Source organism: Nannospalax galili, unplaced genomic scaffold, assembly GCF_000622305.1.
Source record: "Nannospalax galili isolate Female #2095 unplaced genomic scaffold, S.galili_v1.0 scaffold889, whole genome shotgun sequence".
NCBI lineage: Eukaryota > Metazoa > Chordata > Mammalia > Rodentia > Spalacidae > Nannospalax > Nannospalax galili.
The window spans coordinates 239,990-254,571 of NW_008360167.1; the positions used below are offsets into that span (position 1 = coordinate 239,990).

The 14,582-nt window shown below is 41.0% G+C and overlaps 1 protein-coding gene across 1 annotated transcript in view; it reads right to left on the reverse strand.

Annotated features, from left to right (window-relative positions):
- Positions 1–7,207: 7,207 nt before the first annotated feature.
- The window catches only part of Lamp3 (lysosomal associated membrane protein 3), a 71,275-nt gene continuing 63,900 nt past the window's right edge, over positions 7,208–14,582 (reverse strand). Inside the window, exon 6 of the mRNA XM_029559191.1 lies at positions 7,208–7,901. Coding sequence (XP_029415051.1) covers positions 7,774–7,901 — 128 coding nt within the window. The 3' untranslated portion in view covers positions 7,208–7,773. The remainder of the gene's footprint in view (positions 7,902–14,582) is intronic.

The window sequence follows — 14,582 nt, forward strand, 5'->3', positions numbered from 1 at the left end:
TCTCAAAAGTCGCTATAAAATTTTTAGGTTTGCTCTTGAATTAATACGGTTATACAATATTGAACTCAGTATAAGGCCTGTAAGACATAAAACTGAGTGAAGTTTTTAACCTTTAAAAAAATCTCCATTTCATTTTAGAATATATTGTTCCTAATCTTAGTAGTTATCACCTATTTTGAACCTATTCCAAACCACAGGAAGTTGCTCAATATATTGTATCCCTCAGTCAGAATCCCATCTGGTCAGTTTTCGCTTTCTGAGGCTATCATAGCAAGATACCATAATTTGGGGCACTAGAAACTCATTGTCTTATAGTTCTGGAAGCTAGAAATCAAATATCAAGGTATTGACACTGTTGATTCTAAGGGCTTTATTTTGAACCTATTCCAAACCACAGGAAGTTGCTCAATATATTGTATCCCTCAGTCAGAATCCCATCTGGTCAGTTTTCGCTTTCTGAGGCTATCATAGCAAGATACCATAATTTGGGGCACTAGAAACTCATTGTCTTATAGTTCTGGAAGCTAGAAATCAAATATCAAGGTATTGACACTGTTGATTCTAAGGGCTTTGAGGAAAAATCTGTCCCAAGCCTCCTATAGATCTGTTATGGAAATTAACTTGAGGCTGACCTGGCCCTGGTCCATTGAGAAAACTCAATCCATACTCAGGATGCTTTTAAGTTTTAACCAATGGGCCTCAGATTCGGCTAACCTGTTCCAGAAAAACTGAGGCCCTGGTCAGAAATACACACAGGGTTTTATAGGATTTTTTCACCTCATCCTTTGGCAGTAATCATATTGGTGGATTTGAGATTTTCAGTACAGAAGTATACATGTCCCTTAAGTTATTATAAGACACTTAAATAGTCAACATTTTACAAAGAAGCAGATATTTTGGGCAAGTGTGGGGTTGTGACACTTCTCAGTAATGTGCTGAATGCCAGTACAATCTTAGCTATTTTGACAGATAGACAGCAGCAGGTGACTCCTCAAAGACCACTGCCTGAAGCAGCATTTTCCAGGCACTCATGGACTGCTGTTTTTGTGGTTTTCTGCCTCAACTTAGTTTAGCCTGAGATAGAGCCGAGTGGCCTTTATGATTTGAGTGTAAGTAGAAGCTTCCAAAGTCCTAACAGTTCTAACAGTTATGTACAGTACATAAGCTTCTAATCAAATACATGTGTTAGTACTTATTCATCTACCACATAGAACAAAGTTATACTGAGGTTAATTAGTTCACATTAGGTTAATTTTCCCACATCCATTCTAGGAGACTCCATTGTTCCTTGGCTTGTACCTGGTCCTTCCTCTGGGTCTCCATGCCATCTTTCCTCTATGTATATCTATCTATGGGTCCAATTTTCTCTTTTTGTTTTGTTTTGCTTTTTAGTGCTGACAATTGAGTCTAGGGTCTTCCGTATGTTAGGCAAGCATCTCTACGTGTGGATGTATCCCTGAGTTGCATCCAAGCCTTTTAGTTTTATTTTGAGCCAGGCTGTACTACTCACCTAGCCTAGCTTTGAATTTGTTATGTAGTCCACAAAGTTCTTGAATTTGAAATCTTTTTGGCTCAGCCTTCAGAATGAGTGAGATTACAGATATGTGCCACCACTCTCAGCCTAGATTTCTCTTTTAACAAGGGAGGCATTGACATTGGATTAGGGCCCACCTTAATGACTTCATTTTTACTTGATCATCCACCAAGGGTACTGGAAGTGAATTTCACAGTTATCTGGGGTACATACTTCAGCCTATCATATTGTCTGAGTTCATGCCAGGTGAGAAAGGCTTAGCAGTTAGAACCCCTAAGGTCTGCTAGTGAATCAGCACACCACCCTCGGTAGGGTGATTACTGTCATTTGACTGGCAAGTTAAACCCATACTCTCTTAGAATTCTTTCCCCAAGCCACCTCTGCATTTATCTTTGCACTTAAAATCACATTATGTGTGTGAGTGTTTTGCCTGCTCGTATGTAAGTACACCCAAATCATGCAAAGCCTCAGAAGAGGGTGTGGATTCTCCTGGAACTAAAGTTACTGACCACTGTTTGCTGTCCTGTGGGTGCTGGGAGGCTTACCCTGGTCCTCTGCAAGGCAGACAGTGCTCTTAACCCCTGAGCCATCTCTCTAGCCCCTATCTTTGCATTTATTTTATCTTTGCAACCAAAGATCTTAATTAGGACTTCTGGAAGCAGACCTGAGAAGTAGATTCCTGAGCAAGAGATTTATTAAGGCCCAGGAGAAGCAGGTAAAAGAGCTGGGGGAAACGGAATTTTAGGGGACTCTTGGCTTGATACCCTGGGAAGCTATAAACCACTATCTCCGAACATGCCTTCTTTGTGGCTTCCCCAGACCAGCCTCTGCTAGGTACTCTCTTGGGTGGACTGAACAAGAGGAGATTCGACATCTCTGAGGTTAAATCTGACGCACTGGAAAATTCAAAGCAGAGTGAGCCCGGAGCCCTGGACCCTTTGCCTGGCAGGTGCGGGGCTAGTCCTCTCCTGGGTGCGGGCGCCGACTGATGATGGTCCCACGGCCCAGAGCCCAAGCGAAAAGCTGCGGGCCCTTGCTCTCCGGGCGAACTGCTGATTAGACCAAAACTGGATGGAATCTTTCCACAACCCTTCAGACTCTTCACATTTCAACTATCAGAAGAGGTAACTAAATTTGTAATTGAAGTCATGTTGTGGGTTTTTCTAAACACCGTTCTTATTTAGGGAACAGATTTCGTTCTAATTTGTCAAATACCATTGCGAATGCTGCCTGGGGGCAGACCACTGAAGTGGACCTTTGTTTTTCTGAGACCCGCTCACATCGCAGGGCAAAAACCCTGAGCTCTCTTTTCTTTCTCTCTGTTCTCCTTCCTTCCCTCCTTACTTTCATTTATTTCTTCCTTCTTTCCTTTCTTTTCTGCTTCCTCCTTCTTTCCTGTCTTTCCTCCGTTTTCTTCATTTTTCTTTGTAGTAGTAGGAGCTAAGAACTCACAGCCCAGGGCATGTGAGGTAAGTGCGCTGGCCACTGACCTTTGCCTTTAACTTCCATCTTTTTTCTATTCGTTTGAGACCTTTCTGCATTGATCGGGCTGGCTTCAACTTCCTGGACTCAAATAATATTCAGCCTCTGGAGTACCTGAGACTACAGAAGGCTCAGCACCACTCTGCTTTTCTGCTTTTAAAAAGCTTATTGTAGGGGGTGCTGGAGAGATGGCTCAGTGGTTAAGAACACCTACTGTTCTTGCAGAAGATCCGGGTTCGTATCCCAGCATCCATATGGCAGTTAACAACTGCCCGTAACTTCAGTTCCAGGAGATACAACAGCCTCTTGGACATTGCATGACACGGGTGCACTTACCTACATGCAGGCATAATACTCATACACATAAAAAAAAAAAAATAAAAAGTTTATTCTAGGGACTGAAGAGCAATGGCTCAGTGGTTAAGAGCACTGGCTGCTCTTCCAGAACACCTGGGTTGGGTTCCCAGGACATGGTGGCTAATACCCATCTGTAACTCCGGTTCCAGGGGATCAACACCCTCTTTTAACCTCCCTGAGCATTGCATGTATGTGGTGCACTTACATACATGCAGGCAAAGCATTCGTACATATAAAATAAAAATAGATTGAATTTTTATTCTTTGAAAATTTCATACGTGGATACAGTGCATCTTGATAACCTCACTCCCTCCAACTAACTCACCTCCCAACACACCTTCCTCCCAGCTTCATGTCCACATTTTTTTATAACCCACTGAATCTAATTACTGCTGCCCATATGTGCATGAGATGAGTGTGGAGTCATCCACTGGAACATGGACAACCTACCAGTGGCTACCGCCCCACCAAAATGGGACTTCCTCCCCCAACAGCCATCAACTGCCAAAAGTTCCTTGGCTGGGGGTGGAGCCTTAATAACCCCTCCCACATGGCTGCTGGAATTTTTAACTGGCTTAATAGTGTTTAAGTAAACACAGCTCATGTTCAGAGAACAGCGTTTCACCCCCATCCTCTCCATCCTCCAGCTCTTATATTCTTTCCACCGCTCTCTTCCAAAGAGTTCCCTGAGCCTTGATAGTGAAAGGGATTAATATGAATTTCCCCATCTATGGCTGAGCACTCCCTTCTCAGCACTTTCAATAGTTCTAATTCTTTTCATTAATCACTATCACTACCCAGAGAAGCAATAGGAAGCTTCTCTGGCCAAAGCTGAGATCAGCACAAATCTATGAATATAAATATAAATATTTAGAAGGCCATTTGACAACGTGACCATTTAGCAAACCAGCATCAATGTAGTTCTCCCCTTGGGCCTATGACGTCCCTAATCAGCATTTTTATTTATATTATTAGTCCAGGCAGTACCTGTGGAGTGGCCTCAAATCCAATCAATAGAGCCCTTTTTAAAGTCTTGCCACAATTGCACCATTGGGCACATCTCTCCTGGCATACAAGGTACAGTGCTGGGTAAGATCACTGGTATCTTTTCTCCCCCATCAGCATACATAGCATTTCCAGCACAATGAAATTTAGCCAAGCAGCAGGCATTTCCTGGTCAGTACAAGACAGATTTCTCTATGTACTGTTCCAAAGTGTGTGGTGTCTTCAGCAATAGGGTCTTCTAATCTGGTAGTTATGGAAGGCAACCAACAGCAATAACAACAGCCTGTATTGTTTTGGGCACTTCTGGGGCCTCTCTGACCAACAGCAAGTAGAGAGGTAACCCATGCCCAGGCACTGAAATTTTTCTTTAATAATATTTGTTTTTGTTTAATAACCCATGTCTTCTGGGAGCAGGATTGTTCAATGATGCTTGGTACCTCTATTCAAACTCTCTTTTTAAATTATATTTTAATTAGCTTACAAACTAATGGGGTTTCATAAGGCTTTTTCATATATCCTTAGTTTTGGTTGCCCCACCCCTATGCTTCTTTTCTCCTATTCCTTGCTTCCACTGTCATTTAAATCTTTAGCTCCCAACATTCCAGCCCCTTTGTTCTTTCATATTAGTGTGTCCTGTCTACTCACAGTTTTTACTTGGAGAAAGCTCCTTACTTTCAGAAAGGGATCTTTGTAGCCTGCAATAGTGACATTGATAAAATTGTTTCTATCCATTTATACAATTTTGGTCCCCTCAGTGCCTTCCCAAGCAAGAAAAGTAAAGTTACAGTTTATTATAAAAATAAAGATATTGGAATATTGGGAAAATTAAACCAACAGAATTCTGCCATCTATTACAGCTATTATAATTATTATTTTGCATTCCTTTGCATACACAATTCTGTCACAGATACATACATACATTATGCCCTATTCCATACATTTATTTTATGTGGCTATAGCCATGAAGAGATAAATGGCAAGGGCTCTGGGCTAAAGTGCATCTAATTTGTTTTGGTGAGCCTTTTCATTGAGGCATTCATTTGACTCACTGAACATTTTGTAGAAAAGTTCGATTTGATTTTCTTTCCAAATCCCTGTCTTTCCTCAACTCCGCACCGCCTTCCTTAGATCATTTGTTTGAATTACCTCTGAATTCACTGAGATGTGTATTCATGCTCGTTGGGAGTTTGCTCACAGCTGTGATCATCTCTTTGAGTTCTTTGGAATTTCACCACTTTGTTACAACCCGGATCTTTAAGACTGTAAGTTGTAAAGCTTCAGAGTTGTTAGAACCTTTTTTTGGAAGAGTCTCTCTCACATTTCTTGTTTCTACATTGAGATTTGAACATCTGAGGCAAAAGCATTGGTTGGCTGTTTTAATCTCTTTTATTCTTTTAATGGAAGTATTTCCCAGGGTTTATGTGGAGCCAGACTGTGGCAGGGTTGAGTACAGTTTCTCACAATTAGTTGGGGGTATAGCTCATTAGGGAAACCTGCTCAGATACTCAGATCACCAGGCCTGTCCCTCAGCATCACTCAGAAAAGAAAATTAACTGTGATAGAACATTATTGACAGATGAGTGTTATGGAAATATATTAATAACCAGTTAAATTCTCACCACAACACCAATGAAATTAGAGGGAAAAAAGAACAAAATTAATATTAAATACTCTGAGAAGATACTTGTTAATACAGAGAGCAATGGGACTAGAACTATAGTTAAATAACACTAGAGAATAGCAAGACTAAAGAGAGTAAGCAGAGGGGCAGGACATAAACAGAACGGGGGACGGGGACACAGAAAAGAGAAGATCCTGTTAAAGGCGACTAAAAAAATCAGTAAACAAAACAATGAAAATGAAGAACATAAAATTTAATATTTTATTATTTTTATTTTATGTATATGAGTGTATTGTCTGCATGTATGTAAGTGCAACCATGCCAAGCCACACCTGATGAAGTCAGAAGAGGGGGATGGATTCCCTGGAACTGGAGTTACAGACAGTTGTTAGTCACTGTGTGGGTGCTGGGAACTGAACCCAGGTCTTCTTCAAGAGCAGTCAGTGCTCTTAACCACTGAGCCATCACTCTAGAGCTAAGAAAATAAGATTTAAAGAGGGGAAGAGAAGAAAGAAGAAAGAATAAGATGACATAAATAAAAAGAATAAAAATAGGGAATGGAGAAAAGACAGGAAAGAAGAGAGAATTAAAAATTAAATATCGAAACAGAATTGAAAATAATTGAAAATTAAATAATGACTGTAGGTTACACCTCATCATTCAGTTGTCCAAAGGCACGAAGTCAGAAAGCTAAAGTATGCCAGGACAAAAACAGGAAAGTAAATATTGAAAAGAGGAGAAATGAGCAGATTATACAAAGGACTAAGAGAAAAAATTGTTTAAAAAGAACAAAAGTGCCAGGTACGCTGGGTGTGGTGGTGCAGGTCTTTAGTCCCAACACTTGGGAAGCAGAGGCAGGCAGATCTTGGTGATTTGAGGACAGCCTGGTCTACATAGCAAGTTCCAGGCTAGCTGGGGCTACAGGGAGACCCTGTCTCAAACACACACACACACACACACACACACAAAGAAGAATAAAAGTTTCAATAAACATGTAAACCAATCAGCCTAGAAAAACATGGAAACAAAAAGAAATGATCCAGAGAGATGGTTCAGTGAGTAAAAGCCCTTGTGACACAATCTTGATGACCTCAGTTCAAGCCCCAGAATCCTCAGAGGAAGGAGAAAACGGGCTCTCAAAATTTGTCCTCTGATCTCCATATGCATACTGTGACGTGATGGCACCGCACACACACACACACAAAAAAAAAAAAACAAAATCTGCTTTCATAAAAGGGAATAAAGTAAATAAGCTTCTTGTTTTCAAAAGAGGACATTTCTAATCATCCAAAGAGGCCAGTCGTTTGGCTAGAAGTGGAGCTCTCAACTTGTCTTCTGTCTGTGGCTACTTCATGGATACCATTGTCTGTTGAAAGTCCATCAAAAGCATTTTTTAAAAGTGGAAAAAATCAAGGGCAAAATGAATTTCTCAATGAAAACACAAGTAAGTTTAATTACAATTAAGTGTTTTGGATTATAATTTGGAAATACATGCCATTTTATACATGTTGTATTAATTTTGATGTTTCTCAAGTCTTCATTTTGAGCTGTTAAAATGTTTCGAAGAAAAATAGAAAATACTGGCAAATATCTCCCTAAGTCTTTCATGAGCTGAGCAAAAATATTCAGAAATTGATGTGCTGCTTTATTGTGAACCACAAAGGGCTCAATGGTTTTAGTAGCAGGTAGGAAACAGGGAAGCCTCCAATGAACATTCTGGAAACAATGAAAGGGTTCTCTGAACTCCGTTACAGCCTTTCCTTTTGGTCACCACCTAGATTCTCTGGTATCCAGATGACTGATGGCGGATTTTATAGATGCCCAGGCCCACAACACAGAGGCCAGCCACAACGGCTGCGATCACAGGAAGCACAACCGTGTAGTCGGATAAACACTCGTCCACTAGGAGAGAAAACAAACACGATACAGCAGGTAAGATCTGATGAGGATAGACCAGAAATAGTCTAAAGTAGAACAAATGTGAGCTGTGGGGTCAAACATGTCAGATCTTGGCTTTTACTTTTATTTATTTACATATTTATTTATTTATTTATTTATTTATTTATTTATTTTGTATTGACTGATTGGTTGATTGGATTGCAGTGCTGGGGATCTAACCCAGGGCCTCATGCCTGGTAGGCATGCATTCTACCATTGAACTATATCCCCACTCCTAGGTACATAATTGTTCTAGCTTGTTTATCTATTGCTGTAATAAAACAATCTAACCAAAACCAACTTGTGGACGGAAAGGTTTATTTCATCTCACTCTTCCAAGTGACAGTCCATCACTAAGGGAAACCAAGGCAGGAGAGGTGGAAGTGAACGCTGCAGCAAAGACCATGGAGGACCTCTGCTTGCTCAGCTTGGCTTGCTGTCCTGACCTGTGCACAGCCTGCTTACTTATCCAACCCAGGACCTGCCCAGGGGTTATACCACCGTCAGTGGAGTAGGCCGTTCCACAGCACTCAACAATCAAGAAAGTTCTTCACAGACAGGCCCACAGGCAAATCCAATAGAGAATATTCTCCAATAGACGTTCCCTCTTTCCAGATGTCTCAAGTTGACAGCTAAGGCTCTCCAGAACAATAATCTTGGGCAGGTTATTTATTTTTGCAATTCCACATTCATAAAGAGATAATATATACAATTCTTGAATAATTAAATAAATCAACCTTTTCTAGCAATTAATAGCTAATCATTGTTATTCACATTTTCTGAACTGAAGAGGATATTTCCAGGGATTCTCCCTGGAAAGTGGGATGTGCCTACATAGAAGAGACCATTTGCATAATTAGATTCCAGATGATTCTCTTGAGAACACAGGGTGCTTACTTCATAAGTCATTACTATCACTCCTAAGCTTTTATTGTATAATTTTTAACTAATATCTAATGTGAGAGTCTATAAGCTTGACACAGGTTTACTTCATTCCTCAGAGAGCACCTAATTCAATTACTTTAAAAAGTAGTTAATTGGGGGCCAGAGAGATGGCTCAGTGGTTAAGAGCACTGACTGCTCTTGCAGAGGCCTGGGGTTCAGGTCCCAGCACCAACATAGCAGCTGACAACCATCTGTAACTCCTGTTCCAGGGGATATAATGCCTTCTTTTGACCTCCCAGGCATTGTACAGCATGGGTGCACTTACCTACACGCAGGCAATACACTCATACACATGAAATAAAGTAATAATAAATAAAATAGTTTAAAATGTAGCTAACTGGGTCAGAGACTAACCAGTCTCAACTGGAAAAAGATGAAAGGACTGAGGATAAAGGAGCCATCACAGAATTCTCCGTGAAATGAGGAGTAGGAAGAAAGAGCACATAAATGAGAACAAAATCCACACTTCAGAGTCTATGGCTCTACGCTAAATCTATAGATAGAAAAAAGATGTAGTGTGAAGGCTGTGTGTGAACCAATACAAGAAACTGTGTCCTGAACTGAGGGTCATCATTAACCCATTCCTATGTACCTGGGTCCAAAAATGAAGGATTATGAAAGATCTGAGGGGGGAGAATGGCAATTAGAAATTCCTAAAAAAGAAAATTTATGCAGAAAATAAACAGTATCTGCAATAAACTATTTGATTTGACAGTGGATCAAATCAAATTACAGAATTATAATATCATACATCTTATTAATTTAAGCAAAAGTATTGTTATTACTATAAAACCTTGTCTGGTATAGCAGAAGTCTACAACTGATCAATTAAGAAATTCAATGAGCCAGGAGTGGTGGCACATAACTTTAATCTCAACACTTGAGAGGTAGAGGTAGGCAGATCTCTGTGAGTTCAAGGCCAGCCTGGTCTACATAGTGAAGTCCAAGCCAGTGGGGCTACAGGGAGACCCTGTCTCAAAAAGACCAAAAAGAAAAAAGTACTTTGTCTCTCAGGAATGAATTTTTGCTTCTCATAAGTCCCTCCAGAATATATGAAGATATAGAATGAATTTAGGTGGTGTAAAGACTAAATAACATATGATGCTGTGCGTCAAGAGCATCCATTCCCAGTCCTGTACTGGCAGCTTCCCATACCCTTTTTATAACCAGTTTCCTTTATTACTCCTCACGTACCTCAGCTTACATTGGAATTCACTCCATGACTTAATTTTAATTTCATTTGTTAGAGACTCTATAAACTTAATACAATTATGTTCTCTGGTCTTTGGTGGTTAGGACTTCAATTTATGAAGGGGGAGGGGTGGTGAGGAGGAATTAACCAGTAACAGAAGTTTAGAAATGAACAGTTAATAAAATACAAAAAGAAAAACGGAAACAGAAACAAATCCCTGACAATTGCTTTAAGATGAGAATCTCTTCCCATTGTACCAGAGTTCTGTCAATGAATCCCTTTCAGTCAGATCTCTCTCTCTCCCTCTCTCTCCCTCTCTCACTGCTCTCACCCCTCTCTCTCTCTCCTCTCTCCCTCTCACCACTCTCACCCCTCTCTCTCTCCTCTCTCACCCCTCTCTCTCTCACACCCCTCTCTCTCCTCTCCCTCCCTCTCTCTCACCCCTCTCTCCTCTCTCTCCTCTCTCTCTCCCTCTGTCCCCGCTCTCTCTCTCTCCTCTCTATCCCTCTCTCACCCCTCTCTCTCTCGCCCCTCTCTCCTCTCTCTCCTCTCTCTCTCCCTCTCTTACCGCTCTCACCCCCTCTCCCTCTCCTCTCTCTCTTCTCTCCTTTCCCCTGGGAACTCACTACGGTTGGCAGCTATCCCGTAGCTTTGAATACCTTGTAGCTCACTTCCTTAACCTCCTCTAGACAAGAAGGAAGTGTTCACCTCCTTCCCCCACTTATTATAGGCTTCATAAAGTGGATATGGGGGTGAAGGGGCAGAGCAAGGCAGAGCTAAGTGTATACCTCACTGACCCTCCACTCTCCACTAGAGAAAGTCAGTAAAACTGAGAAAAGAACAAAACTAACATTAATTTACTTGTCATTTAAATGAAACCTCTGCTCTTTACGGTTACTGGAATGTTAACTAAAGTTCATTTAATGGACAGTTTGTGTTAGTATGAATAGATAACAAGTCTAGGCAGTTGCCATCAGCCCAAAGAACTCACTGAAGAGGATGGAAATGAAAAATTAAATTCTATTAAATGCCTTACTGCTTTGTTTTCAATGTTAAATTTTGCTTCTTGTCTCCATCTGCTTTGGGAGAGACTTCAGTGTGCTCCTTCAGGATAGCGAGGGGCATAGTGAACACACATCTCATGCTCTGTACTGCAGAGATTATCAAGTGCCCCTGACACTACACACATGGGAGTCTAGAGCAAATGCCTGTCTGATGGAGGAAAGGTGAACAGACCACAATAATGTTGGAAGTATTGAAAGACTGAGATTTATTGGCCCTCTTTAATTTGTCAAGATCTTTTGATATGTGCTTTACATTACGTGAAATAGTAGCAGTTTTTAAAATTTTATTTACTAATAATATATTTCAACTATATAAAATGCATCTTTTAAAAAATGACAGTAGGCCAGGTGTAGTGGCACATGTCTTTAATTCTAGTACTTGGGAAGCAGAGGCAAGCAGATCGCTAAGAGGTTAAGGCCAGCCTGGTCTACATAGTGAGCTCCAGGCCAGCCAGGGCTACATAGTGAGAAAAAAAACAAAGAAAGAAAGAAAAGAAAAGAATAAAAAGTGACATATGTTTACCCATCTATAATTTAAATAAGTCAGAATTTTTAAAAAAAATTCATCCATTTAAAATTAAAATCTGTTTTAAAATGGATTGGCTTTCCTAAAGTAATAAAGAATGCTGAATGTTGAGACTCAGAAATTTATAGGAAGCACTGGGTACAGTAGCACATGCCTTTAATCCCAGAACTTAACAGGCAGCTGAATGTTTGCGAGATGGAGGCGAGCTTGCTCTACATAGTGAGTTACAGGCCAGCTGAGTCTACAGGGAGACCCTGTCTCAGAAAGACAAAGGAAAACAAAAATTTATAAGAACCAGCACTGTTTAAAAATGTCTCCCGCATGGCTTTTCTTTGGGTCTTTGTTTTCTTCTTGTCACAGCTCCTTGCTCTGCTCCAGCCCACTAATTCTTGAAGCAGTGATGTTTATTCAGGTGTGAAAGATGTCTCTCAAACAGGTTAGGCATAGTCTCTCCCAGCCCACATGAAAAATTCAGGTGGGCTCCCCTCTGGTAGACTCCAGGTGGCATTGGAATGGGGACCAGTTTCCTCATCAGCTTAAGCAACCAGACAGGTCTGTCCTTTCACTTCTAGTTAACTCTGAAGCCAGAATCCTCAAAGCCTCAGAGCATTAACCTTGCACATTTTAAAGAATGGGGCCATTTATTTATTTTTAATATTTTATTTATTATTTTTATTTTATGTGTCTGAGTGTATTGCCTGCATGTAGTGAGTGTTCCGTGTCATGCAATGCCGTGGAGGTCAGAAGAGGGCTTCAGAGTCCCCTGGAACTGGAGTTAAGGATGGTTCATAGACACCATGTGGGTGCTGGGAATCAAACCCGGGTCTTCTGCAAGAGCAGTCAGTGCTCTTAATCTCTGAGCCATCTCTCCAGCCCCAGAATGGGGCCATTTATATGTGCTCATTATCCTCTTCTGGGACTCTTTCTGGTGACCAGGCAAGCTATTAACAATGTCTTGTAAGAATGAAATCATGAAATTTGCAGGTAAATGTTATACTAAGTGAAGTAACAGAAACTTAGAAAAATAAGCAAAGTATATTCTCTCTCATTTGTGGATCTTAGCTCCAAATCCTTAGATACAAGTACATCACCACCAAAAAGAAGCTTCTTTTCGCAACAAATGGGCATTACTACAGGGTTCCATAGCTGGTCAAACACAAAGAATAAGTGCCTGTGAGATGCCCAGCTCTAAGTGACACATCTACAATGCAACCTCTGCACCTAAGGCTCAGTGCACATTGTGAAAGAGGGGGCAGCAGAGAAGCTTCTTCATGCAACAGACAGTGATTAACATGGAAAGCCATGGCTTGCCAAAATGTATAGCATAAGAGACTGCACAGTGTGTGTCCCTGGATAGGACTCCTATAGTAAACCTCTGCCATCCAGAGTTCAGGGACCGTTGCAGAAAAGGTGTTGAAAAGACAGAACCAGGGGCGGTAGGTGGCCACAGGGAAGCAGAGGTTTCCAGGTGTCTGGGAACTTGCTCATGTGAACTTGCAAGCTCAGTCATACAGAGACCCATCTTAGAGGTTGGAAATGACCTTAGCTGAGGGAGAATAGGCAACTTATCACTCACTGCTGGGTGAGGGAGAGTTGGTCTTCTTAAAGGAAATGATGCTGGATACATTGACAAGGCTCCAGTAAATGGACTTACCCTGACAAATATTTGCGGACACGTATTTGACTCAGTGGACAGACTGCATAAAGTCCAGCAGGGGAGGGGGAATACAGGGAGGTGTAGATAGGGGAGGGAGTATGATCAAGATGTATTGTATGAAATGAACCAAAAATCAGTTAAAAACTAAAAAATATTTAAAACAGTGGTTTGTGATACTCAGGCCCATGGACATAGGGATTTCTCTCCTCTTTCTGTCTCTTTAAGCATTTGTCAGCTTTAACTGAACTCAGAGTAATGCTGGGAAGTAATGCTCCTCTGTCTGTCTCAACTTCTGAGGGAAAGGAAGTGAGAAGAGGTGAGCTGGATCCCCTCCCTGTTACATCCATCTGCACATGGGGGAGAACGAGGAAGGGAAGAGTCTGTGTAGATGAGAAATTAAGTTTCTATTGCAGGTCCCCAGGCATCGTGGAGGCCTGAAGATTCTATGCAGGTGGGAGGCAGATCCAGATTCAGGAAGCACTAGTTTGGGGGAAAGGGTCATGATCAAAGCAGTGTGTGACTTGAAAGCCAGACAAGACCTGGAGTCATATTCTTCAATTCCAGAAACCAAGCCACAGAGCCCAACTTTCCTATTCAAACTCTATGCTTCTTAAAGGGACTTCTGAGATAGCTAAGGACTCTGTGGATAGCAAAAATAAAACAAACCAAAACAATAAAAGTAAAACATTCTCACAAGCTTCAAGATTTGGGGAGAAAGGGTTGTATATATGGAGACTAGAGTCTTCAGTTTTGGATGAGTGTTTTCCATGGCTGAGCTTGGACACTTCCTGGATTCAACTCCATTTCTTTTAGTCCATTGAAATATCATCCATATACCAAGACTTCTAATCTATTCCTCATCATGTTTTGTGTTAATCTTGCCTTCCTTGAGTACCATGGCTTTTACATATGTCTTTTAATACTATGTCACGTAATAGCTTGCCCCTTTTAAAATACCATCTCTAGTTTAAAAAACAGCACAAGATTTACAGGATAACATATATCTTTCTACTTGAGCATCGTTAAGGAAACCCAAATTGCAAAACCTAGAAACGTGTACTTGAGCTAAAGCAGTAACCCTGGAATAAACAAGACTAATCATGCGGCAGTGAGAATGGTATAAGGTAGTGAGGGTTTGGTGAGAAGGCAAAATAGGGAGAAGAGTGCAGGGTAATTCCCTTATCGACTTATTGGATTTTATTTTCTTCTCTCTCTCTCTCTCTCTCTCTCTCTCTCTCTCTCTCTCTCTCTCTCTCTCTCT